Source organism: Microcebus murinus, chromosome 3 (genome assembly GCF_040939455.1).
Source record: "Microcebus murinus isolate Inina chromosome 3, M.murinus_Inina_mat1.0, whole genome shotgun sequence".
Taxonomy (NCBI): domain Eukaryota; kingdom Metazoa; phylum Chordata; class Mammalia; order Primates; family Cheirogaleidae; genus Microcebus; species Microcebus murinus.
Window position 1 is genome coordinate 21,536,728 of NC_134106.1, and position 26,418 is coordinate 21,563,145.

A 26,418-nucleotide genomic window follows, 5' to 3' on the forward strand; every position below is an offset into this window, starting at 1 on the left:
ATGCTTTTCCAGAGCACAGATTATATCACCCTTTGTAGGTGCAGGGAAGCGCCTGACTCATCCATAGTGGGCACGTGAGCAGAGCTGGTTTTACAAACAGGAGGCAGATTTGCACCAGCTAGGCAGCCTTTTGGAACAAGGGTCCGCTCACTCACCGTTGTTGCTGGATAAAAAGAGAAAGGCTGAAGTGAGCAGCACAGGGGACAGGCGTGGTGGCTTATCTGAGTTGGTGCCCACAGTACTGACCTCCTTGGGACCACTGTTCTGACCAGCTAAGCTAACAGGCCCCAGGCAGGCGTCAGAGGGGACTGGGGTGTGAGACACACACCCGGAGCCCGGCTGACTTGACACCGTCACCATGTTTCTTTCAGGTTGGAGGAAAGATGGACGAGAACCGTTTTGTGGCTGTTACCAGTTCCAACGCCGCTAAGATTCTCAACCTGTATCCCCGCAAGGGCCGCGTCATCCCGGGGGCCGACGCCGACGTGGTGGTGTGGGACCCAGAAGCCACAAAGTAAAATTTGCTGCTGGTCTCCAGGGCTGGGGGCACTTGGGATTTTACAGAACTCCAAAGGCGTATAATCTTTGCACTGTTTCTAGCGTGGAGAGTTTGACCGTGGCTTACACCCGGCCGCCTCTCCTCTGTGCACACACGGGCTGGTGTCTCAACCTCCCCTTCTTATAACGACACCAGTTAGACTGGATTGGGGCCCAGCTGTAGGACTCCATTTTACTTGAATTATCACATTTACAGCCCTGTCTCTACCTGTGGTCATCTTCTGAGGTACTGGGGGTTAGAGGACTTCAACATAAGTATTTTGAGGGGACCCAGTTCAGCCTATAACTGCCAGCCTTTGGGGATCATTCCTTCCCATTGAGCTGCGACATCTTTACCTGTCCTTAGAGCTTTCTCTCCTGTCCTTGCCTCCCTGCCAGGACCATCTCAGCCAGCACCCAGGTGCAGGGAGGAGACTTCAACCTGTACGAGAACATGCGCTGCCATGGCGTGCCGCTGGTCACCATTAGCCGTGGGCGCGTCGTGTACGAGAACGGGGTCTTCATGTGTGCTGAGGGCACCGGCAAGTTCTGTCCCCTGAGGTCCTTCCCAGACACTGTCTACAAGAAGCTAGTGCAGAGAGAGAAGGTAAGGCCAGGGCGGAGGAAGACGTGTGGGAAGAGCTTGGTGCCCCTGCTGGGGGGCATCTTACATGACTGTTTTAAATCTCGTGGGTGTTGTCACTCTGTTTTTCTACCGAATTCTGTTGCCATCTATCCAGTGTTGAGAGGGCGTTGTGTGGCAGGGCAAGGGAATGCTAGGGTCAGAAAATGCTGGTTTCTATTCCCCATCTTTGATTACCAGATAGAATTTTAAATGATCAGGCAAACGGGGTCCTGAGTTCCTGGAGGCACAAGAGGGAAATATGAGTGTGTGTGTGTGTGTGTGTGTGTGTGAGAGAGAGAGAGAGAGAGAGAGAGACACCACTGTGTACCTCTTGATGTGCAGGCTTGGGAGTGCCCCTGGAGTTACAGCCACTGCCTGGTTCCCTCCCACTCTTGCTGTAGGAAGGGGTAGTAGAACTGGTGTTTGAAAAGCCATCATCCACAGCACTGGAGTAGCACGCATATTAACACAAAAGATCCACTTTGTGGCATGCTTTCCACATGTGAAGGCCCAGAGTTTTCAGAGAAACTAAGGCCAACAGTCGAAGCAGTCCAGAGCCAGGCCTGCTCTGGGGGACCAGGCTTGGGCTGTCTGTAGGAAGCTTGACTTCAGTTATCACACTGTTAAATCCAGAAGCAAACCCAGGGTCTCTCACTCAGGTAGGTGAATGGTCAAATCTCCAAAGGCTTCCCAGATGTGGATGATGCACAGGAGCCTCAGTCCTACCTCTGGAGAACGTGCTAGACAGAGCTGGGAGAGCAATGTGTTCACCTGTAAGAGTATCTGACAAAGAGTATCTCTGATCAAAGCACATGGAAAATAACAAGTGTTGGTGAGGATGTGGAGAAATTGGAGCTCTCATTCTTTGCCAGAAGGAATGTAAAATGGTGCAGCCACTTTGGAAAACAGTTGGGCAGTTAAATGTAGAGTTGCCATATGACCCAGCAATTCTATTCTCAAGTATTTACCCAAGAGAAATGAAAACATATGTCCACACATGTATGAATTTGTGCATGATTGTTCATAGCAGCATTACTCGTAAAGGCTAAGAAATGGAAACAGCTCAAACGTCCATCATCTGCTGAGTAGATAGATCATGGTATGTCTATACAACAGAGTATTCTTCAACCATAAAAAGAAATGAAGTATAGATAAACACTACATACAACTTGATGAACCTTGAAACATTATGCTTAGTGAAAGAAGACAGACACACACACACACAAAAAAAAAAAAGAAGCCAGACACAAAAAGGCCATATATTCTATGATTCCATGCATATAAAATGCCTAGAAGAGGCAAATTCATAGAAAGTAGATTAGTGGTTGCTTAGGGCTGCGGGGAGGGGAGAATGGGGAGTGATTGCTATTAAGTATGAGGTTTCTTTTTGGGGTGATAAAAATATTTTGGAATTAGACAGTGATGGGATGGAGTGAATATACTAAAAACCGCTGAATTGTACACTTTAAAATGGTGAATTTTATGGTTAGATGAATTTCATCTCAGTTTGAAAAAAAGAATATCTGCCAACAATCTGTGGCCATCCCCAAAAGATATTTTAGTCTAGAAATAGGGTCAAAAGTGGGCAGAGAAAGTGGTTCAACCCTCTAAAATCCAACTTCACAAAAATGAAAGGTAGATAGCAATTCACAGGAGACCGCTGCTTGGGCCAGCCACGGTGGGGGACAACAGCTCCAGGACTCTATTAGAAAGAAGCTTCTCCAGAGCTCCTGGCCATATAAGAAGGAGTGGCTGGAGGAAAAGGCACGGACTGGGTGCTTTGCAGCTCACACTAGGTAGGAAATCTACCCACCTGTTCCCCGAAATACTACTAAGGAAAAGCTGCAGTTATGAAGATATTCCCACACTCTTGTGAATGCTTCAGCTGACTGCAAGAGAGCCTTAAGGACCCGGCACTGCCGAGAGTCAGCTACTGCATGTGTGAGGGCCTGGGTAGACCAGTTCGTCCTTAATGGCCTTTAGTTTCAGGAGCCTGAACTTCCACCCATGGGAGGTTGTGCTGAACATCTGTTTGGTCTACCCAGCTACCTGCCTACTTTGGAAATAATGTACCTATTCCCAGTAAAGCTGCCAATTTCTAATCTTCATCCAGTCAACCATGGGGAGGCCTGAGGCATGCGGCCCAAGCTGGCCCAATCCGAGCACTTCCAGGGAATTTGCTGAAGAAACGGAGGGAGAAAGCCCTTCTTCTGGTGGCAGAGCTGAGCCAATGCTGCCCCAGAAGCTACTCAAGCCACCTTCCCTGGTGTGGAAAGCCGACAGCATGGAACAGGGTCATCTGCTCTCCAGTGCCTGTGCTCACAACTTCTAGAAAGAACTCAGGTCCTTGAAGCAGATGGGGTTACTTTTGCAAAACAATATAAAAAGTTTGGCAAAGTCAAAAGATGACAGATGCATGGGGAAGGTATTTTATTAAGAACAAGACACAACTTTGGGGAAAGGCTGAGTAAGCCTTGGAATCAATAATAAATAGAATGTTCCCATCTTTCTGTAGCATCTGGAGGTCGTGAACGGTATTAGGTGTTGAGCCAGCAAGCCCCAGAGCTGGGCTTGACACCTGGCCCCGCTGTTTAGCAGCTGTGCGACCTTGGGCAAGTTGCTTAACCCCTTTGGGCCTCAGCTTCCACTTGTGCACATGGGGCTGTTATAACACTTCCCTCATAAAGTCGTGTGGGACTTAACTGCAGTAGCACACGGAAAGTCCTTAGAACAGCATCTAACCCATAAGTGCTTGAGAAAGGTTGGCTGTTCCTCTCTTCCCCACGTCTAAGAGGGAAAAAAGTAAGGAAACAAGTTGGTAGAAAAAAATGTAGGAAGAACATTCCGTATCTGTTGTTTCTCTCAACAAGATTTTCAATAAGATTTTCAGTAAGTGTCGAGTAACAAGGAGGTTGAGGCCATGTCCCTGAGTGGGGACAGTGAGTGGATGGTCTCTCCTGCTCCCTCAGACACTGCGGCAGACTCCACGCTTCCTCCTCCGCGCGGCAGCGCTGCTGACCATGGCATAGGGCCGTACTCGGCCTCTGTGGTAGTAATAACTGCTGCTGCTTCCGTGTCGTGTCTGTGTGCCCGAGCAGTTCTGTGTGCTTTGAGTATATTCCCTCATCTGATCTCACAGCACCTCTTTGCATAGGTACTATTATCGTTCCAGTAAGGAAGAGGCCACAGAAAAGTTAGGTCACTTGCCAAGGTCAGTTTACAAGTGGCAGAGTTGGGACTGGAACCCAGGCAGTATAGGCTCTTGCAGAATGTAGGCTCTTAACTCTACTGCCTTTGTGAGTACGGAATGAACCAGTTTCGCTACTGGGGGACTCTCCTCTCCAGGTCTGGCTCTGTTTTGCCTCTGTTCCCACAAAACTGTCAGACCACAGTGAAGGGTGTGGCCTCCTGGGAGCCTCAGGGAGGACATAACATTGCTCTGTGTTGGGGGCTCTGTAAGGTTGGGCACCTTGGAAGTCTACCTGCTGCCTTGGCAAGGATTCCCCCCGTGCTGAGTGGGAACCAGTGGGTGTCTCCTGTCTGTACATGTACACACACACACACACGCACGTACTTACACACACATGCACATGCTATTTAGGAGATACAAGAAAAGAATTCTCCAGCCCCTGGGCTCAAGGTGTAAGAAGGCCTTGTCACCTGCAGTTACTTGGGTCCTGAGCAGAACAGCAGTGTCTACAGTCCTGTTGGCCACGTAGGAGGCTACAGATGTGTCACTTGGTTCTGACAGTGTTGTCCTTTCTCTTTGCTATTCCTCCATCCTTCACTAGACCTTAAAGGTTAGGGGAGTGGACCGCACGCCCTACCTGGGGGATGTCGCTGTTGTTGTGCATCCTGGGAAAAAAGAGATGGGAACGCCGCTTGCAGACACTCCTACCCGGCCGGTCACCCGACACGGGGGCATGAGGGACCTTCATGAATCCAGCTTCAGCCTCTCTGGTAAGCGCCTGGGAGTGGCAGGAGGAAGGGTGGGGGAGGCAGGAGAGGAAAGGCGGGGGTGGGGGTCGGAGGGATGTGGGGGAAGGAAGGGCCCACCGAGGCAATGGGACTTAGTCCTGCTTTTTCCCTGCGTCTCCTCCCTCCCCTAGCCCATGTCCAGTGATGAGTGCTGGTTCCAATATCAGTGGGGACTGGTGGTGGTGTCAATATCAGTGGGGACCGGGGTTCTCCTTGTCCACAGGCACCAGCCACTCCATGGCTCTCCCATGGTTTCTAAGTTCAGATATTTTTGTCCCTTGAAACATGTTGAGGGCCATGCACACAGGGACTGCCCCAGAGGTGATCTGAGCTCAAGAGTGTCAGCCCTGTGTGTGGTTGGGACTGCACCCCGTCCCCCTGCCACCATCCCTACAGCTGTCTGCAGTGCCCCATCCTGCTGTTCTGTATCCCTGTCCTCCCTCCTCATTCCACACTCGGCTCCACCCCTGCCTTGTCATCACCTTCTTTTTCACTGGGAATTATATACACATCATTAATATGCAGGAAAATATTTTCTCTTGTGACCTCCAATTCCCAGTTTCTTCTCTTCTCTTTCTGTCCTTTGGATCGTGTCCTGGCCCCAGTCCATCTGTGGAATCTGAGTTCCTTGGCAATGTCCTATCCCAGTTCTTTTTTGGGGCGGGGGGGAGGGGCGGACAGAGTCTTACTCTGCTTCCCGGGCTAGAATGCCGTGGCATTAGCCTAGCTCACAGCAACGTCAAACTCCTGGGCTCAAGCAATCCTACTGCCTCAGCCTCCTGAGTAGCTGGGACTACAGGCATGTGCATGCGCTACCATGCCAGGCTAATTTTTTCTATATATGTTTTTAGTTGGCCAAGTAATTTTTTTCTATTTTTAGTAGAGACGGGGGGTCTCACTCTTGCTCAGGCTGGTTTCGAACTCCTGACCTTGAGCAATCCACCTGCCTCAGCCTCCCACAGTGCTGGGATTACAGGCGTGAGCCACCATCCTGGTTCTTAATGCCAAGATCTGCTGTTTCCTGCCCCTCCCACCAACATGCCCAGCCCTGGGCTCCTCTAGGTGGCGGCTGTCTGTGCACGGGGGTTTTATTATTGTCAACAACACGTATCTCAGGTGCTCTGAGGGATTTGAGGGGTGGCCTCATAAATGGGGACCCTCAGTGGAGAACAAGCAGAGGACGGGGCCTCAGGCAGCTTCAGTGGAATCTGTCACCACCACTTGGAGGAGTAGGGAGCCTGAGTGTCCCTGAACACAGCTGAGCCACCTTCAGGACTAGCCCAGAGAGGGACCAAGCATCGGCTCTATGGCTGGGCTCGAGCAGGCACAGCAGGAAAAGCAGAAGCCAGGTCTGTGCACCCAGCGCGTGGAGACCCGTGCACAAGCCATCCTCAGACGAGAGGCAGAGGCCGAGGCCAAGGGCTAAACCAGGGGCTGCCGAGGGCGCGGGGCCTGCGTGCTGAACTTCCTGTGTGCCCAGAAGACACGATGTTCCTGTGAGAGGTGCTGGCAGCCTGTGGGGAGGGGTCCTCTCAGAGCCATCTCATGGCTGAAATAATGGCCCCCCACCCTGAGGGCCACTGCCACTCCCACCAACCGTGGGACATGGATGCTAGGAGTCAGAAAGGGACTCTTGGATAGAGGACTTGTTCCTGGATGCTCAGGCCTTGCCAGCCCTGCAGGATGGACTCCCACAGCTGCCTGGACATGGCCTCCCTGCAGCAGCAAGACCCCAGAGCCGTGGGGCCCTCGCTGGCCAGTGGCCTCTTCTGCTCCCACCCTAGAGCCAGGACTGGGCAGAACCTCCCTGAGACACAGCAAACATCAGACAGCCTGTCACCTCCCCTCTACCCCAAATCTCGTCTGTTCTCGGTGGGAAAGGCTGAGGAATGTCCCACTGTACCCTCTGGGGCGCCAGACCCTCCCTTTCTTACTAAATCTTGGGGTTTCAAGATGTGGGGCCTTTCAGATATGGTTCTTCCATTTTCCAAAACAGCAGAGCACCCTCCCTTTTTCCTCTTTCTTACTCACTGAGGTCTGTGTACCAAAGCCCACAGGCTAACCGGCTGGTGCAGGGCCTGTGTGCATGGCGAGAGACCATGTGTCAGGCTGGGGAGCAGTGAAGTCAGCTTAGTGGGACAGTTAATAACGTAGGCTCTGAATCAGGATAACCTGGGTTCAAATCCAGGCTCTAGCACTTACACACTGTGTAACACAGAGTAAGTTACTTAAGCCCCTGAGCCTCAGTTTCCTCATCTGTAAAATGGGATGGCACTGTGAAGACTAAACTAGATAATACACATGGAAGGCTTAACCCAGCCCCTGCACATAGTGAGCCCCCAGTAGTTGGTGGCTGTGGTTTGTCATCCAGGCCCAAGAGCCTGGCTCACCCTCTGTGCTTCCTTCCCTGCAGGTTCCCAGATCGATGACCATGTTCCAAAGCGAGCTTCAGCTCGGATCCTCGCTCCCCCTGGAGGCAGGTCAAGTGGCATTTGGTAAAGGCACTGCCCAGCCCCCCACGTGAGGATGCACCACTGCCGCCAGCCCGCACACCCTCGGCCACAGCTGCAGGGGGCAGGAGAGGCTGGGCTGGGCAGCACACCACCTGAGGGGGCCCCAGGACCCCGGGAGCCCTCCCATATCTGAAATGTGATTCACTGTGCTTCGAGCCAACCCTAACAGGCACTTTGAGATGTGTTCCTCCCGCTTGGTCCTTTCCTGCCTTGGCCTCAGCGGGCTTTTCTGGGGCCCAGGAAGCCCACACTATGCACAGAGCCCACTGCATAGAGCCCTGGCCAGCCCCTCCTCTCACCTGCCTCCATGTGCTGGCTTTGGGAAAGCCCAGACTTTAGTGCCCTGCCCCCTGGCTGACCGGCCAGTTGTCCAGAGCACTTTAGCAGATGTGTTTGACAAGTAAAGGCCTCCTCCCCCACTCCCTTAGGCCCCATGGTGACATTTCCCAAGTCAGACAGGTGTCAGCTTCCCAGCCATGCCCAGGACGTCCCATCCTCCCGACTCACCTCTGGCCTTGTGTGGGTGCAGTTGGGACACCTGGGTGTGGGTGTGGTTGGGACACCCTGTGCCCTTTGCCAGCCTCCTCCACTCCCCACCCACGCCCTCTGGGAGTCACAGGCCCATGAGGGTAGCTGGGTGGGGCGCGGGGCTGGTGCCAGGCGCGTGTAAATGGTTTTGTTTTGCACGTTTGGTTTGCGCAGTGGTTTGGTTTGACTTGTTTGTGCATCCTGTGAAAAATAACGGTGCTTCGTGTCACTAGCATAGAATAGCAACAGGAGTAGATGTGGTCCTTAGGAGATGCTGCACTCGACACCAACCAGACAGCACAGGGCAGAGACGGTGGGGGCTGGCCTCACGGGCCCCTCTTCTCCCCACCCGGGGTCCTCTGGGCTGCCAGAGGCCCCAGCCCAGGCCTTTCTCCTCCCCTTCCCTCCCAGTCTAGGTCCCCACATTCTGATGGGGTGCCTGGCATGCCATCCCTGAAGATGCTGGCCCTCCAGGCAGCAGGGTGACTTTCCCCGTCTCTGCCCTTCGTCACTCCCAGCACTAACACCCCCGCACACACACACACACACACACACACACACACACACACACAACTTCCTGTAGCTCCCCCCTGCTGGACAGAGGCCCGGCGCTCCTCTGTGTGATTGGCAAGAGGCCTCATGCCTGCTGAGAGAGGGGGAGTGCGAAGGGGCTCGCCAGACACCAGGGAGGGAGACTCCAGACCCAGGGGACCCAGCTGCAGAACCCGCCTTGCTGCACAAGTGCTGTGGTCCCCTGCGGTCAGCTCCACGCCCTCATCGCTGTGGCCTCAGCTCCTCCCACGTCCAGTTGGGCCTTACCTGCCCCTGTAGCTCCACAGACGTTTCCATGGAAACACTAGAGGCTGGGTGATCTCCATCTCCACCCCAAGTGATCAGCCGCCTGCCCTTGTTAGGCCTTGTGTCCCCCTCGGGAAGTGATTTCATGTTGCACACATGGTTTGAGCACCCAGGCTTGCATGAGACTCCTGGATTGTTGACTAGTGGTCACACCTGCACATTTCTATAGTGCTTTCCGTGTTTTCAGACCACTTTCGTATATGGCCTCTCATTTGGTCCTCATGATGATGGAGCATGTATTCTTACCATTTTACAGATGAGGAAACTGAAGCCCACAAAGTTTAGGCCCTCTGACCCTGGAAGGGTTCATACTGTCTACCCCCACTCTGGAGGGGAGGCACGGGGTGACATCTGTTGTAGATCCCACCTGAGGATTTGGCCAACTAGAAGACTTACTTCCCTGGTAGGCATTCTGCTTTGTTTTGCACAGGTAGATAGATTTTTCTCATCTTTGTTGTAAACAAACTAATGCATATGCTCTGTTTGAGCCAAGACTAGTCCCATGTTGGGGGCTTGCCACGTGGTTTGAGCTCATCACACCCTCACTTCTCCCTTCACTTCCACTTTCCTCACTCAGGGGCTCAGAGGACAGAGGTGGCAACCCAGGGAGCAGAGACAGCGAAGGGGCTCATAGCAGGTGGCAGCCATGGGAGCAGGAGTTAGGGACCCGGGCCTGGGAAAGCCACCATGGATAAGGGAAACCATGACGCTGGCTCCTGGTGCAGTGCACATCATCTTTGTCCCTTTCATCCCTTACTGGATCGTGAGCCTTGGGCAGATGCCAAAGAGCCAAGCAGTGGTGGTGGCCATCTGGGCAGAGTGTCCCTGCTTGGGCCAGGACAGCTTTACCTTCCCTGAGTGCCTCCGCCCGAGAGATGCATGATCGTGGCGCTGGGAGACCACATCTTGGAGTGGTCCTCTGTAGACCTTCCACTTCATCCACCCCTAGCCCTTACATAGACCCTACCCTCGCCCAGGAGCTTCTAGATGGAAATCAGGAGGCTCAAGGAGCCAAATGAGCGGTCATCCCCCACCACCCACTCCGTGCCCCGTGCAGAGCTCCAGCCAGCTCCTTTACCAGCTCCGTCACTGGCTCCTGGTTGGAATAAGGGGTCTCTGGTTGCACTGAATGCAGCTCTCAAACTGGTCTTGTACTTGCTGAATAAATACTGTTGTTCTTGCCTTAGCTGCTCTCTAGGTTTGTGGGGTTAAGTTACCAGAAAATTGTGCTACTGTGTGTGCGTGTGTGTGCGTGTGCGTAGAGCTAGGAGTCCACAGTAGGTCTCTGTCAAGCCAGTGTCGTGATGAGGGCTTTTCCGATACTGACCCGGAAGCCACAGAACCACGCAGAAACCCAAAGCCCCTCCAGCTCCCGAGGCGGCAGGCGCAGCCTGGGGTCAGGGAGGAGCCGCCAGCTCCCCAGCGCCCAGCGATTTCCCACTCTTCTGTAAATGTCATGGTGCTAAGATTGTGTCAACCAAGACGACACATGGTCCTGTGCTTTGGCCAGCTGTTTGAGGCAAAAACAAAACAGCCCGACACGTTGTGTTCTGGTGCAGGTTTGTATTAAACTGTAGCTACTTCTCACTCGGTCTCTGTTGTGTTTCTTCGAAGAAAAGGGAGTGTGGCAGGGGATGTCTACCATGGCAGGGGCAACGCTTCAGTGCCCAGAAAACTCAGCTCTGATCCATCTCTCCCATTGGGTGGCAGTTCACTGGGACACCTGAGTAGGGTCTGGAGATTAAAATTATACGTTGAGGGACAGGAGCCTCAGTGGCCAACAACTACCAGTCAGCCGTCTCTCCTGAGAGATTCACTGTGCATTTTGTTCCCATAATTTCTAATGGGAACAAAACCAAGGTTTTTGGTCCCAGATTCCCCGGGACAAGGTTGCTAAGTCATTTGAAACAGAAATAAATAATTACGAGGAAGCATTAGATACAAAAGGGAAAAACTAGACTCCAACCCCCCCCCCCACCTTGAGTCACCGATTGTCTTGGCCGCCACTTTGGAAGCCCACAGCCCTGTCTCCATTCAGCAGGACCCTTTGCTGCTGGAACTATGGCCTCATCGGATCCCACTAAAGAGTGAATGAAATTGTTGCTTTTAGTACTGTGGGGTCACTTGTACTATTTCCTAACCTCAAAATTCAAAACCCTAAAGAGGGGATATTGTTGGTTTCATGGGAACTCTCATCAAATGAGCAGCCCATCTACAAATGTGACTGAAATATGGGAGCACTGCCTCGGGCCAGGCACTTGGCTGTGTTGAAATGTGTGTACAAGCTCTGGTGGCTTCTAAGCCAGGTGTGAGCACCGGGGACTGGCTTGAGATGGATGCCAAGTCCCTGGGATGTACTGAGCCAAAGTGTCTCTGTTACCCTATTTCCCACAGCATGGGCGCACACCAGAATTGGATTAACTGCCAAAACTCCATTGTAAATGTTTGGATGAAAAAATAACATGGCCACACATCTGGCACACCATGTGCATGGCATCCGGCAGTCTACAGAGAAAAAATAAGATACCCAGGAAGACACAGGATGCCTTTGTATGTGTGTAGTTGTAGAAAACTAAGAGACCACATACTGAGGCTTTAAAATAAGGCTTGATCATTTATGAGAATCTACATTTGGGGAAACTTGAACCAGTCAGCAGCTAGGCAGCCATCGGCGAATCACAGGTTGACTTTTATATACAGGTGCAAGCTGGGTGAGAGTGAATGGGGGCTCTATTAACAATTATTCAGGGCAATAGACTTAAACCAGGATTGTCCAGGGCAAACCAGGGCTTCTAAATACTTAGAATTGCCTGTAGTCAGTGGAGGACAGGGTCTCATGACAGACACCCCAGGTATGAAGAAGACACCTCATGGCACACAGGGACAGTAGACCTTAGAGTCCTAAGTTAATGTCTTTTTGACAGTATGATAATGCACATTTGAAAGGGCGCTTAGTGCTTTCCAGTAGAACACTAAAGAATCTGGCATTTTGTTGACACTTGGTACTGTCTTAGGATGGAAGCTGAGTTCTTTACTTTCTTCCCTTGTGGGTTTACAAACTACACGTTTATACCTAGAGAGACAAGATGCCCTGGGTCGCCCAGGACAATCCTGGTTTAAGTCTGTTGCCCCAGAATAATTATTAACAGAGCCCCCTTTCACTTTCACACATGTCCTGGTTTGGATAGTAAGTCACACAGTCACCTTATGTATATACCTCTATTCATTGGGCTATTACCATGCCTCTCCAGGAGTTAATTTGTCCATCACTGAACGACAAGAGATGGCATAGGGGGCTGGGGACATGGAAAGCTGGGTTCTTCCACAGCGGATGGTGACTTAGGGCTTTCCCACGACAAGCTCTCGGAGGCGTGGTAAGTCAGCACTGTGGATTCCACAGGCTGGTGAAGGCCTCGGGATGCTTCTCTAAGCTTTCCAGTTGACCTTACAAACCTTATTATCCCATTAAAAGTTGTGAGTCTGCCAAATGCTGTCTGTCACTTGCTTTTAAGGGCCTTTGATTCCATTTATGAGCTTAAACACCTTTCAACATTTTAAATGACATTTAAAACTTTATTCCCCTTTTAAGTACCTTTCCTAAGTGCAAAATAATTATTACTGATCTAATAAACATAAATATAGTGAGTTAAAGTCTTCTTAGATGTTTCGATGCTAAGCATAAATTTAGTAAGATTTCAACTTAAAATCATATGTTTTAAATTATACATTTTAAAATTAGTTATAAGGTGCTCTAATAGGCCAAAATTTTATTACAGAAATACATAAATTGCCAAATATGCACAGATTCCCTCTTAATACAAAAATTTTAATACTATTGGTTTGGTTCTTTAAAACCTTTATTTTCTGAATTCCATCCTTTCTGCCAGTTCTAAGTTCTCATTGGGCTTTATTTAGCTTCAAGTCTTTTCCTGATGGCAAGTCAACTCCCAGAGGAGGCAAGAAAGGTCTGCTTACCAGCGTCACTCAAGTGGCTCAAATCTCCAGTGTACTGCACTTTCACTCTACCACTATCTGGTCGTCTACAACAACTGATGCATAGTTATTAGTGCAAGATTTATATGTATGTATCAGTTCTAGCCCAGGGAATTCTGCCTCCATTTAAATTTTTTGAATAAATTAGATCTTTTGCATATTAAAATTTCTTTACATTTTAATTAAAATTATTTTTTTAAATTAGCTTAAATTTTAGCTTTTTGAAAAACGGGCTTTATTTTTCAGAAAAATCTTGACTTAAGGAAAACTTGAGGATAGTACAGAGTTCCCATGTACTTCCCACCAAGCTTCCCCTAGTAGTGACATCTGACATCAGTATGGCGTGTTCGTTACAGTCAATGAGCCAATATCAATACATCATCAGTAACTAAAGTCCACACTTGATTCAGACTTCCTTAGTTTTCATCTAATGTCCCTTTTCTGTTCTGGGATCCCACCCAGAACACCACATTACATTTAATTGTCTCCGAGGCCCTTCTTGGCTGTGATGGTTTCTCAGAATTTCCTTATTTTTGATGACCTTGACAAGTTTTGAGGAATATTGTTCAGATATTTTGTAGAATACTCCTCTATTGGAATTTATCTCCTGCTTTTCTCAAGTGATTAGGTGTTTATTAGGAGTTTTTAAGAGGAAGACCATGGAAGTAAAGTGCTGTTTTCATCACCTCACATCAAGAGTGTGTACTGTCAGAATGGCCTTTAATGATGGTGTTGACCTTGATCACCTGGCTAAAGTCTGTTACAAATTCTTAAACTTTATGGTTCCCTTTTATGAGCTATAAGCTCTTCTTTTTACAGTGACTTCATGAAGCAACTAAATATATTATGTATTTTTATATTAAGTTTTTCAGGTGTTTGCTAAATGATTCTCCCAGTTAGGAATTTTTTTTTAATTCAGGATCAGTTGTAAAATTTTTAATTTGACGATGGGGGACCAAGAAGATACCAGTCTCTGTGTGCACGTTTACATGCAAACACAGAGGAGTCTTATTTTAACTACATAACACTGACTTTGTGGAGCCTTTGAATAACAAGTGTCCATTACCTTAATCCTATTTGAATTCAAACTTCCAAAACCCAATCAGAAATTCTAGGAAAAAACAGCAGGTAAAATTAATAAGCAATGGTTGAGAAATTATACCAGATATTATTCCTTTAATGGTACCCAGAAAGTTCAATTGAAACTTCTCCATTGATTTATATAATTTTAGATTATGTGAGTTTTATTGAATGATTTGATAAAGGACATGTTTTTCCAATTATGACATTTCAGTAGCAATATCCTACACTACTATCAAAATCCCACCTTTTACATTTATAAAAAACTTTAGGGTTAATTTTAGTGCAGAAATTCAATTTTTTTCTCCTTTGGAATTTTTCTAGCTATGAAATTCAAATTCTTTTTGAAATCAATTATGCCATATCCAAAATTCCTGATTTCTCATTCTGCACTAATATATCACCTCAAGGGGAAAAATCGAAAGTTTACATTTGTTTAAATTAACTTGTTAAATTTCTCAGCTTCATTATATGCTAGGTTTTAATCACCTTTTGAATTTGAAAGGCAGCTAATACTGAATTCTCAAATTTGAAAAATAATATCTTAAAACAATAAGAATTATAAATTATTCTCTTACCAATAATGAGGGTGGAAAAAATTAAGTCAACTATTGATTTTCTAGAAAGGTCTTTGCCTTTTATTATTCTTTGGCCTGTGACCTGTTCCTATCAGGAGTTGTTCTTTTTGAGTTTAAAACTATGCTAAAAATTTGGGCCGGGCGTGGTGGCTCATGCCTGTAATCCTAGCACTTTGGGAGGCCGAGGTGGGCGGATTGCTCAAGATCAGGAGTTCGAAACCAGTCTGAGTGAGACCCTATCTCTACCAAAAATAGAAATAAATTAATTGACCAACTAAAAATATATATATAATATATATTTATATTATAAATATAATATAAAAAATTAGCCGGGCATGGTGGTGCATGCCTGTAGTCCCAGCTACTTGGGAGGCTGAGGCAGTAGGATCGCTGAGCCCCGGAGACTGAGGTTGCTGTGGGCTAGGCTGACGCCACGGCACTCACTCTAGCCTGGGCAACAAAGTGAGACTCTGTCTCAAAAATAAAAATAAAACTATGCTAAAAATTTCGTTTAAAAAATCTTGGTTTTCACAGTTTCTAGCTCTACAGAAATACACTCATGCTATCATACTGTCTTTCTGGCTAGAATCACACAGATGCGCTGAATATTTTCCTTGAAATGCAAATTCTTCATATTTTTATTATTAAAAACAAACCATCATTCTTGAGACCCTGAGAGTTCTGAATGCCGGTTTTCACTGGACAGATTGACGTGGTTATGTGAACTATAGCCCTTCAAGCCCCTGTGAAGAAAAAGATTCCTAACCTGTAAATCCAAAATCACCTTATACTAAAAACGGTTGCTTACAGTTATGCATATTTAAATTTCATCATGTGCTCATTGCCTCTTGCTTTATTGGAATTGTTTTTTTTTAATATTATATTAAATATAAAAATATTCCTCTTTTTATTTTATTTTTTCATATTTTTAATTCTTTTCCTACAAGTGTCTGTTAAATTGTCATATTGGAATTCTTGATTTGAAATTATCCTCTGAAGTTTTGTAGTACAGGTTTACCCTGAAGGGACATTTTAAATCAGTTCCCAATGACACCAAGTTTCCAGACACACTGGAGAAGTTAGTTTCAGTAAGATAGACTTCTCCTGGGGACAGTCTTTGATCCCTTTACTGCTTAGGGAGCAGAAGCCACTGGAGAACAACTTCTCTTGGAAGAGACCATGGGTATTGGGGGCCCTAAAGGGAAGGAGACATCCATGGCAGTGCTTCAAGGGCCTATTCCCATATTGCAATCATCTGGCAGAACTGCTGTCCACAGAAAAAAAGTGGAGGCTCCATTAAGGGTATTTTAGCCACCACATGCAGGAGTTGCTGAGGTTGATTCAGACATTCAGTTTTCCAACAGCCAGGTTTTATTGTTATATTTTTCCCCAATATGGCCTGGTGGATGTCTCTTTTCTAAATTATAAAGATTTGAGTTTGTGCTTTGGATGTATTATTTTTCTCAATTCAAATGTTTTATTTCAAGTGTAATGGATATACAAAAAAAAAAGTGCATAAGATCCAAGTCTCCAGCTTGATAAATTTTTATAAAGTGAAAACCCAGATGGAAACAGAACATTAGAGCACCTCAGAAGCCCACTTTGTGCCCCCTTCCTGTCACTGTCCCCCACCAGGATAACTGCTCTTCGGACTTTTAACACCATCTATTAGTATTACCTGGTTTTGAACTCCATATAAGTGGAATCATATAATACATACTCTTTGTTCTGGCTTTTTTTGCTCAACATTAAACTTTTAAAATTTAAAGAACATCTTGTCTAACTTTTTTCCTATACTTATGTGCAGCACTGTTTAAGATGGAGCAGCTGACTTTCATCAATGTGTACATACATGTAAACTTCAAAGTATAAGGTAAAGGGATGTATACATGTGAAGTACAAGTGCAAAGTACTTTTTCCATTGATGGAGAGTGAGACTTGTGCAACTCAAACACCTTAGTCATGATCTTTACACAGAAGTAGAGAAAGTCTTCCAGTCAAGATGGCCAAGTGGGTTCAGATGGAAACCTATGCCCCCAACTACAGACACACAGCAAATAGAGAGCATACTTGCAAAATTTTAGAAATGCAAAGTCCATTAAAAATAATAAAAACATTTCTGTGAACTACAAACAGAATGAAAACATTTTCTCTAAGGAGAGTAGATGCCACAGGGCCACAGGTTTTCTGGTATTTGAACAAAAAGTAGATTAGGGAAGAGGGGGTATCATACATTTGGGCAGTGGGGACCAACAGCATTTCATGCATGGAAGGGGACCAGAGCCAGACTCAAACCATGAAGAAGATGGCAATGGCTGGGCTCCTCCACTCATGCTCACAGCTAAATTGGGCTACTGCATGGACTGTGGCTGATAGTGACCTAGAAAAGTGAAAATAGGTAGAGACAACTTGGAAAATAGGAATGGGATCAAGCTATGTGGTGGCTCAGGAGTAGGATCTGAAATATCCCTTAAGGTTGAGAAGCTAGAGCCATCAACATAAGAATAAATATAAATAAAATAAAACAGTAAAGGAGGAACAGAGGAACAAAAAAGACTTAAGACATCAAAAACAAAAAAAATGGCAGATGTAAATCTAACTATATAACATTAAATGTGAACAAGTTAATCTGATCAAAAGGCAGAGATTGTTAGACTGGATTTTTAAAAGATCTAACTATATACTATCTACAGGAGACAGACTGTAGATTTTAGAATATAAATAGATTGAAAGTAAAGGGATGGAAAATATATATCATGCAAACAGCAACCACAAGAAAACAAGTTAAATACAGTCTATTTATCAGATAAACTTAAAGGCAAAAATAAAGGTTATTAGCAGTAAAGAAGGATATTTATAATGAAAAAATGGTTAACCCATAAAGAAGATACAACAATTATAAACATATATGTACCTAACATCATAGCCCCAAAATACATGAAGCAAATGCTATCAGAAATGAAAAGAGAAATAGACAATTCAATAATAATAGCTGGAGACTTTAATACCCTACTAGTTGGTAGAATGGTGGCCCAAAAGATATGTCCATGCCCGAACCTGGTGACCTGTGTATGTGACCTTATTTGGAAAAAGGATCTTTGCAGATGTAATTAAGTTAATCCCAAGGGGAAGTCATACTGGATTTAGGCCCTAAACTGAATGACATGTGCCTTTATAAGAATAGGGCAGAGGGAGAATGAAGACTTAGGCACAAAAGGGAGAAAGCCATGTGAAGATAGAGGCAGAAATTTAAATTATGTAGCCTCAAGCCAAGGAACATCTGGAGTCACCAAAAACTCGAAGAGGGAAGAAAGAATTCTCTAGAGCCATCAGAAGGAGTGTTGCCCTGCTGACAGCTTGATTTTAGATGCCTGGCCTCCACAACTATGAGAGAACAAATTTCTGTTGTTTTAAGCCACCCAGTAATTTGTTATGGAAGCCCTAGGAAACTTATACTTTGATAGGACAACTAGGCAGAAGATCAGCAAGAAGATAGAAGATTTGAACAACATTGTAAACGAATAATACCTAACAGACATTTCTAGGACACTTCACTCAACAACATCAGAATATTCTTCTCAACTTCACTTAGAACATTCCCTAGGATAGGCAATATGCTAGGCTATTAAACTTAAATAAATTTAACAAGACAGAAATTGTACAAAGTATATTCCCAACCACAATAGGATTGAATTAGAAATCAATGACAAAAAATGTAGGGAATACACAAATATATGAAAATTAAATATTAAATAATACACTCTTAAATAACCAATGGGTCAAAAAAGAAATCAAGATAGAAATTAGAAAGTACCTGGAGATTAATTAAAATAAAGACACAATATACCAAAATTTACAGGATGTAACTTAAGCAGTGCTTAGAGAAAAATTTATAGCTATAAATGATTCTATTAATAATAATAATAAAAAAGAACCCAGGCATGGTGGCTCATGCCTGTAATCCTAGCATTCTGGGAAGCTGAGACAGGAGGATTGCTTGAGGTCAGGAGTTTGAGACCAGCCTGAGCAAGGGTGAGACCCCATCTCTACCAAAAAAAAATTTGCTGAGTGTGGTGGCACAGGCCTATAGTCCCAGCTATTGGGGAGGCTGAGGCAGGAGGATTTCTTGAGCCTGGGAGTTTGAGGTTGCAGTGAGCTATGATGATACCACCTGATTTTAAAATTCATTTGGAATTGCAAGAGATCAAAAGAATGAAAAACATCTTGAAAAAGAAAAATATAAAGGTGGAGGGCTCAAGCTTCCTGATTTTAAAAGTTAATATAAAAACAAGAGTAGTCAAGACAGTGTGGTATTGGCATAAGGAGAGATATATAGATCAATTGAATAGAATTGTGAGTTTAAAAAAAAACCAAATGTCTGTGGTCAACTGATTTTTGACCAAGATACCAAGATGATTTAATGGAGGAAAATAGTGTTTTCAACAAATTGTGCTTAGACACAATTGGATAGCCCCATGCAAAAGAATGAAATTACAGTGCTCTGGGAAGCCAAGGCGGGCGGATTGCTCAAGGTCAGGAGTTCAAAACCAGCCTGAGCAAGATGCCGTCTCTACTAAAAATAGAAAGAAATTAATTGACCAACTAAAAATATATATACAAAAAATTAGCCAGGCATGGTGGCACATGCCTGTAGTCCCAGCTACTTGGGAGGCTGAGGCAGGAGGATCGCTTGAGCCCAGGAGATTGAGGTTGCTGTGAGCTAGGCTGATGCCACGGCACCCACTCTAGCCTGGGCAACAAAGTGAGACTCTGTCTCAAAAAAAAAAGAATGAAATTGCAACTTTACCTCTCATCATATATTTAAATAACTCAAAATGGATCAAACGTGGATATAAGAGCTAAAACTATAAATTTAAGAAGAAAGCATCCAGGTAAATCTTCATGACCTTGATTTGCCAATAGATTCATTGATGTGACACCAAACAAGCAACAAAAGAAAAAATAAATTTCGCTTTATCAAAATTTTAAAAGTTTGCACTTCAAAGGATAAGAAATGAAAATACAACCCACAAAATGGGAGAGAATATTTGCAAATTCTATGTCTGATAAGAGACTTGTATCTGGAACATATAAAGAATTCATAACAATAAATAATAGAAAGACCGATAACCTAATTAAAAATATGCAAAGGATCTGAAATAGATATTTCCTCAAAGAAGATATACAAATGACCAATAAGCACATGAAAAGATGCTCAATGTTATTAGTCATCAGGAAGACACAAATCAAAACCACAATGAGATTTCACTTCACACGTAGTAGAATGACTATAATCAAAAAGTCAAATAATAGTATAAAAAGTGTTGGAAAGGATGTGGAAAATTTGAACCTTCATACACTGCTGGTGGAAATGTAAAATGGTCAGTCACTTTGGAAAACAGTCTGGAAGTTCCTCAAATGGTTAAACGTACAGATATTATTAATATATGACCCAGCAATTTCATTCCTGGATATATACCTAGGAGAAATGAAAACATGTGTACACACAAAAATTTCTATTCAAATGCTTATAGCAGCATTATTGATAACATCGCCAAAGGTGGAAACAATACAAATATCTATTAACTGATGTATGGATAAACAAAATGTGATATATCCATACAATGGAATATTATTCAGCCATTAAAAAAGAATGATATATTGATGCTACAACATTGATGAGGAGTAGGAATATCTTAGGATGGCAAAACATGGAAGTGCTCAAAAAATGATTGATCCATATGATCCAAACAGTCCCTCTTCTGGATAAATATCCAAAAGAATAAAAAACAGGATCTCAAAGAGATATCTGCACACTCATGTTTATAGTAGTATTAATCACAATAGCTAAAACATGGAAGCAACCCAAGTGTTCACTGACAGATGAAAGGATTGCAAAATGTGGTCTAGAGATACATGGAATATACGCAGCCTTAAAACGAGAGGAAATCCTGTCATATGCTAACATGGATGACCCTTGAGAACATTATGCTAAATGAAATAAGCCAATCACAAAAATAAATACTATATGATTCCCCTTACAGCATAAAGTATCTAAAGTGATCAGATTCATAGAAATAGAAAGTAGAACTGTGGTTACCAGGGGGCTCCAGGAGTGGAAAAGGGAGAATTGTTGTTTAATGGGTATAGAGTTTCAGTTCTGCAGGATGAAAATTTTTCAGAGATCTGTTTCTCAACAATGGAAATATACTTAGCACTACTGAACACTTAAAAATAATTAAAATGGTAACTTTTATGATTTGTGTCTTTTACCACAATAAAAGAAGAATTCATTATAAAACTTGACCATTTACCAGACCACAAGTTGCAAAAAAATTCCAAAGTACTTTGGAATTTTGCACAGGTCCATGGCACAGACCTTGTTCTCTGCCCACATTGCAATCAGATTAGACACAAATAAGCCACATCAATGAACTCATATATTTAGAAACTGTTTTAAGCTGTTAAATAACTTATTCATTAAAGAGAAATAGATGTAAATTGTGATGTGTTTATACAGAATATAAATATTTTGTACAAAATGTAAAATTCATTGTAGCTAGCTAAAGTGGCATGTAGAGTTAAACTTACAGCCTTTACATACTTTTCAGACAAAACAAGAAATTTAAAATCAGTGAGTAAATTAATGGTTAAATGTGGCAAATTAATGAATCTATTTCTCTATATTTCCTCTCAAATCTTCACTAAAATGACATTTAAAAATAAGTATTAAACCACATGGTAAAAAGTAATGGGACATAATGGTCTAAGAGGGATCAACAAAATTTTGGAAGATATAAAATAAGTAGATGAGTAGCTGTAATGTGGAGAAAGATGAAATTGCTGCCTGCTATGAAAGCAACTAATAAGAAGCCATTTCACACTCTAGAACCAATAAGGACACAGAGTAGATGCTCCTGGGATCTCCAAAGAGTGAAAGCAGGATGATTGACTAAAATTCTCTGAGAAGCAATTAGACCCCTAGATCCTCCAGCTCCTGCGAGCAACTGTCCCACTCTCTCCCAGCCTGCCAAGGGGAGAGGATGAATTTAGGTGAATTTAGTATAGGGCAGAACACTGAACAGTGACATCAGTCTACTCCCAGCCTCATTCCCATGCTATCCACCATAACCAGTATAGAGGACTGTATAAGCCCACATGGGACATTTGAGGATTCCTCTCTGGGCAAGCTGGCTGGCAGAGGAGAAAATATCTATATTCTGACAGTTGGGGGTTCTGTAATGATTTGGTCAGTTCCCATTCAATCACTCTATGGCAAGACACCTCAGCTAACGTGCCCCACCCACAAACTCAAATCTTCCAGTCAACCTATTTGTGTCTTACTCTTAAAGATGAGAAAAAATTTCCAAAACAAAAAGAACAAACTAACTCAAAGGAAACTGAGATGACTCAAGCAGTAGATGAAAACTTCAAAGAGCAGACAATAGACTCATCAAAAAGACAAAAAGAAAATAGAAAGACAAGAAAATTAAATGATCAGCCTAATAGGAATTACAGAAATAAGTGAAATGAAATAAATGGAGTTTATCAAAGAAGTAATACAAGAAAATTTCCCAGACTAAAATATATGCATTTCCAGATTGAAGAGATATCATTGTGAAGTTTCTGAACAACAGCATTAGTGCCTCAAAAGCCAACAAAAACAAAAACACTAGCTGCATACAAAGATTGGTAATTGAATGTCACCTGATTTGCCAACAGAAATACCAGAAGATAGAAGATGATGGAGCATGTTTTAAGGAAAATAACTTTTAAGGAAAATAAATTCCAACCAAAACTATCAATCAAGTGTAAAGGCAGAATAAAGTCATTTTCAGACATGCAAGATTGGAAAGATTGACCTTCCTTGTGCCCTTTCTTGAGAATCCACTTGAGGCTGTGCTCCACCCAAATGAATAATAAAAAATAAAAAGACATGGAACAGAGGAAATGGGAGATTCAGTGTAACTGAGAGGATGAGGAAAGCTACGGAATGGTAGTAGAGAGAAACCTGTGGAAGGCAGCTACACAGCAGCCCAGAGAACAACCAGTCCAGAAAGGAGCAGTCCTGAGAAAATCCCGATTGGGAGGCTAGAACAGCCATTGGGTCTCCTATTTGCTTATTTCTAACATCCTACAAATACTTTGCTGAAAGTGATTCTCAGAAATGGCAGAACAACCAGGAAGTATCGCCTGGCTCTTGATAAAAGAGAACTGAAGAAGAAGAAAGGAGGACTTTCACGGAGAATGAATCATGGATTCTCTGAGTTTGGAGATTGCTTACACACTTCTAATTAAACCTCTGCAGAAATTTCTATCACATCCCTGACAGATCATCTGGCTCCAGACACGGGACATTTAGCCCAGTGACAGAGAAGAGCCTTCACTAGGTGTACTATAATGCCTCCGGAAAGCTCGATTTACTCAATATTGCTTCTTTAATTGAAACTGAATTCTGTCTCCCTGCAACTTGTGCCCTTTTGTCCTAATTCTTTCCTCTGGAGGCACACAGAACATTCTTATTCATTAAGAGCTCTTCTAATATTTGCATATTTTCATGAACCTCACTCCTACCACTTCACTCATGCTTCCTCTAAGCCAGTAGTTCTCAAACTTTAGCATGCATCAGAATCACCTGGAAGGCTTGTTTAAACACAGCTTACTAGGCCTCACCCCCAGATTTTCTGGCTCAGTAGATCTGGTGTGGGACCTAAGAACTTGCCTTTCTTACAAGTCCCCAAGTGTGTTGAGAACCAAACTTTGAGAACCACTGCTCTAAGCAAACAATTTCCACTCTTTCAGTTGTCAGACCATAGCATTGTCTGAGACCATGCCACTCACCCTCATTTTAAAATGTGGCACCAAGCCTCTAAGATGGAGCTTTCTGACCTCAGGTTCCAAAGAGAGTGCCCATCAATGCAGAGGAAGGGACCAACAGGGCTTTGCAGAAGCAAACACAATGTCTCTCTAACCCTTAATGACCTAAGCAGGTGATGAACTCAGCGTGTATATGGGAGTCACACCTGGAGTTCCCCAGAGCAGCCACCACACGTTTCCCTCCACAGCTTCAGGTTACATTGAGGACAGTAAAGAATCCCAGCCAGCCTGTGACATGACCACGGTGGGCCCTCCCTGAGCAGAAGAACTGCAGCCCTTGCCTGGGGTTCTCCAAGAGCCTCCCTGGCTCTCAAATAGGCTCCTCCACCCCCAGGGCAAGGCATTAATGGGGACTGTCAGGTGAGGTTCCTCAGAGTGAGAAGGAGCCACAACTTCAGCAATTCACTTGCTGGGACCTGTCTCCCCTCAAGATGTCTGCTTCCCAGCCCCTCAGTCTTTTTTGACTCCTTTTCCCGTGTCATGGGTGTATCCCTTACATATTTTTCATTGTTTTGGTTTTTCTGGATTACCTGCCACAATATTTCTATTGATCTCTCCATGACCAGCCCCAGGATCTGAACCCTGAGCTGCCAGAGATGGTGACAATCTGTCCGGCCACTGCTCTGGCCGGATGCTTTGGCGATGCGGCAGGCCATGCCTGCTTGGAAGATCAGTTAATCAAGCAACTGGGAGGGAAGACTGCCCTAAGTGCCCGAACTCCCCAGCTGAGGAAGAAGGAGGTGCCATGGGTAGCCTTTCATTCCACACAAGAGCCTGGGAAGCTAATCCAGAGGTGGGGGAAAGGCATTCTCGCCAGCAGCAGGGCAGCCCACCTAGAAGGAAAAGGGAAGTAACACTTATTAAATATCACAGTATGGTAAGTAATTTGCTACATGCCTTATGGGTTATTAATTTAAGATGGGAGTGGGCTGAAATTCCCCTTTTCTAGTGTCCCATAAGGTTAAAGACTTTGTTCTTCCCTGGAAGATAATGATGGATGATGAACTGCTGAGAAGGGACAGTAAAATTTTTTAAAATCACACTTAGGCATGAGCCCTAATACACTCAGCCATCCCAGGTCATGCTGCTTCTCCTAAGGCAACAACTTCCAGCCTGGGGAAGAGCAGGGAACAGCTGGCTGGAGAGGCAGAGGATTCTAGAGAAGTGAAGCCCTTGGCAATAACCTCCTTGGGAAAGTGCCTTCACCTCCAAGGCCGCCAGAGGAGCAGCAGCTGCAAACTGAAAATACCAGGAAGGTAAATCTTCCTCTTCTACCCGGTCTCTGCCTTGTTTGGCCTTTCTTGGCTAGGTAAGCTCTGGGTCCATAGGATGGCCACTGGCCACGCTACTACCTATAAAAGCCTCCAGATGGCGCTTTAAGCTCATCAGTGGCTGCCTCTCCAGTTTACGGGTGTGAACAGGTAGGGCTCAAGGCAGAGGTGTCCTGGTTACCAGGCCTCAATCCCAGCCCCTCCAGCAGCTCAGGGTCAGGTCAGCCTTGAGTGTGAATGAGGAGCCATAGCAGCCTTTCTCCCATCTGGAGCTCCATTGAGGAAGTTGTGCCATTCAAGGCCAATCCCAGAATTTAGGGTAAGGTTACTAGATTGAGCAAATAAAAATATAGGATGTCCAATTAAATTTAAATTTCAGATAAAAAATAATTTTTTAGTTTAAGTATATCCCAAATAGTGTCTGTGGCATACTTGTACTAAAAAAGTATTTATTGTCAGGCCGGGCGCGGTGGCTCATGCCTGTAATCCTAGTACTCTGGGAGGCCGAGGCGGGTGGATTGTTTGAGCTCGGGAGTTTGAGACCAGCCTGAGCAAGAGTGAAGGCCCGTCTCTACTAAAAATACAAAAGAAATTAGCTGGACCACTAAAAATATATAGAAAAAATTAGCTGGGCATGGTGGCATGTGCCTGTAGTCCCAGCTACTCAGGAGGCTGAGGCAGGAGGATTGCCTGAGCCCAGGAGTTTGAGGTTGCTGTGAGCTAGACTGACGCCATGGCACTCTAGCCCAGGCAACAGAGTGAGACTGTCTCAAAAAAAAAAAAAAGTATTTGTTGTCTATTTGAAATTCAAATTTAAGCAAAATGTCTTATATTATCTGGCAATTCTAGTTTAGGTTATCTGGCAATTCTAGTTTAGGTTTACTTAAGTGATTTTTCCACCTTCCATTTAATATATGCTTATGGAGCATCTAGCACGCATGCATTAGATACTACAAAAATGAATCAACTGCAGCTCCTGCATTTGGAAGTATCTTTGGGAAAAGATATTTGGCAAATAATTATAGTATAGAAAGTATAAGAAGCATGGGATAATGGAAGATGTCTGGATTTTGGTGTTAGCTTTAAGTTCAAACTCTACTTCTGATGTTCACTAGCTGTGTTATCTTAGGCAAGTTATTAATCTCTCTGGGCCTCTGTTGTATATTGTGAAAGTGGGAATAATACTAACTTCAGAAGGTGATTGAGGAAATTATAGGAAATGTTATGCATCTCATGCCTGGCTATAATAGGAGCTGAATAAATTCTAGTTTCTCCCTTTATAAATAAGAAATACCATGAAAGAAAGAGAGAGAGAACAAAAAGTGTCATTTAGTAGCAATGAACTTTACCTGCTTTGGGAGGGTCTCTACAAAGGATGTAACACTTCACTTATTAATAGAAATAATAGCTGATACCTTTTACTGAATGCCCACAACATGCCAAGTATTGTCCTAAGCACCTGATAAACATGATCTCAATTAATCCTATTAACTCTCCAAGGTATTTACTATTATTAACCTCACATTACAGATGAAGAAACTGAGCTAAATAGATTGCCATAGAGTTAGCAAGTGATAGAC

At 44.5% G+C, this 26,418-nt stretch overlaps 1 protein-coding gene and 1 long non-coding RNA gene across 2 annotated transcripts in view; one reads left to right on the plus strand and one right to left on the minus strand.

Annotated features, from left to right (window-relative positions):
* DPYSL5 (dihydropyrimidinase like 5) overlaps positions 1-8,729 on the plus strand; it is an 86,602-nt gene extending 77,873 nt beyond the window's left edge. Inside the window, exons 10-13 of the mRNA XM_012788190.3 lie at positions 372-514; positions 937-1,144; positions 4,954-5,122; positions 7,554-8,729. Coding sequence (XP_012643644.1) covers positions 372-514; positions 937-1,144; positions 4,954-5,122; positions 7,554-7,639 — 606 coding nt within the window. The 3' untranslated portion in view covers positions 7,640-8,729. The remainder of the gene's footprint in view (positions 1-371; positions 515-936; positions 1,145-4,953; positions 5,123-7,553) is intronic.
* A 1,970-nt stretch (positions 8,730-10,699) lies between these two features.
* Positions 10,700-26,418, minus strand: part of LOC105884385 (uncharacterized) — a 174,527-nt gene continuing 158,808 nt past the window's right edge. The window contains exon 4 of the long non-coding RNA XR_001160199.3: positions 10,700-10,773. This is a non-coding gene — a long non-coding RNA (uncharacterized LOC105884385). The remainder of the gene's footprint in view (positions 10,774-26,418) is intronic.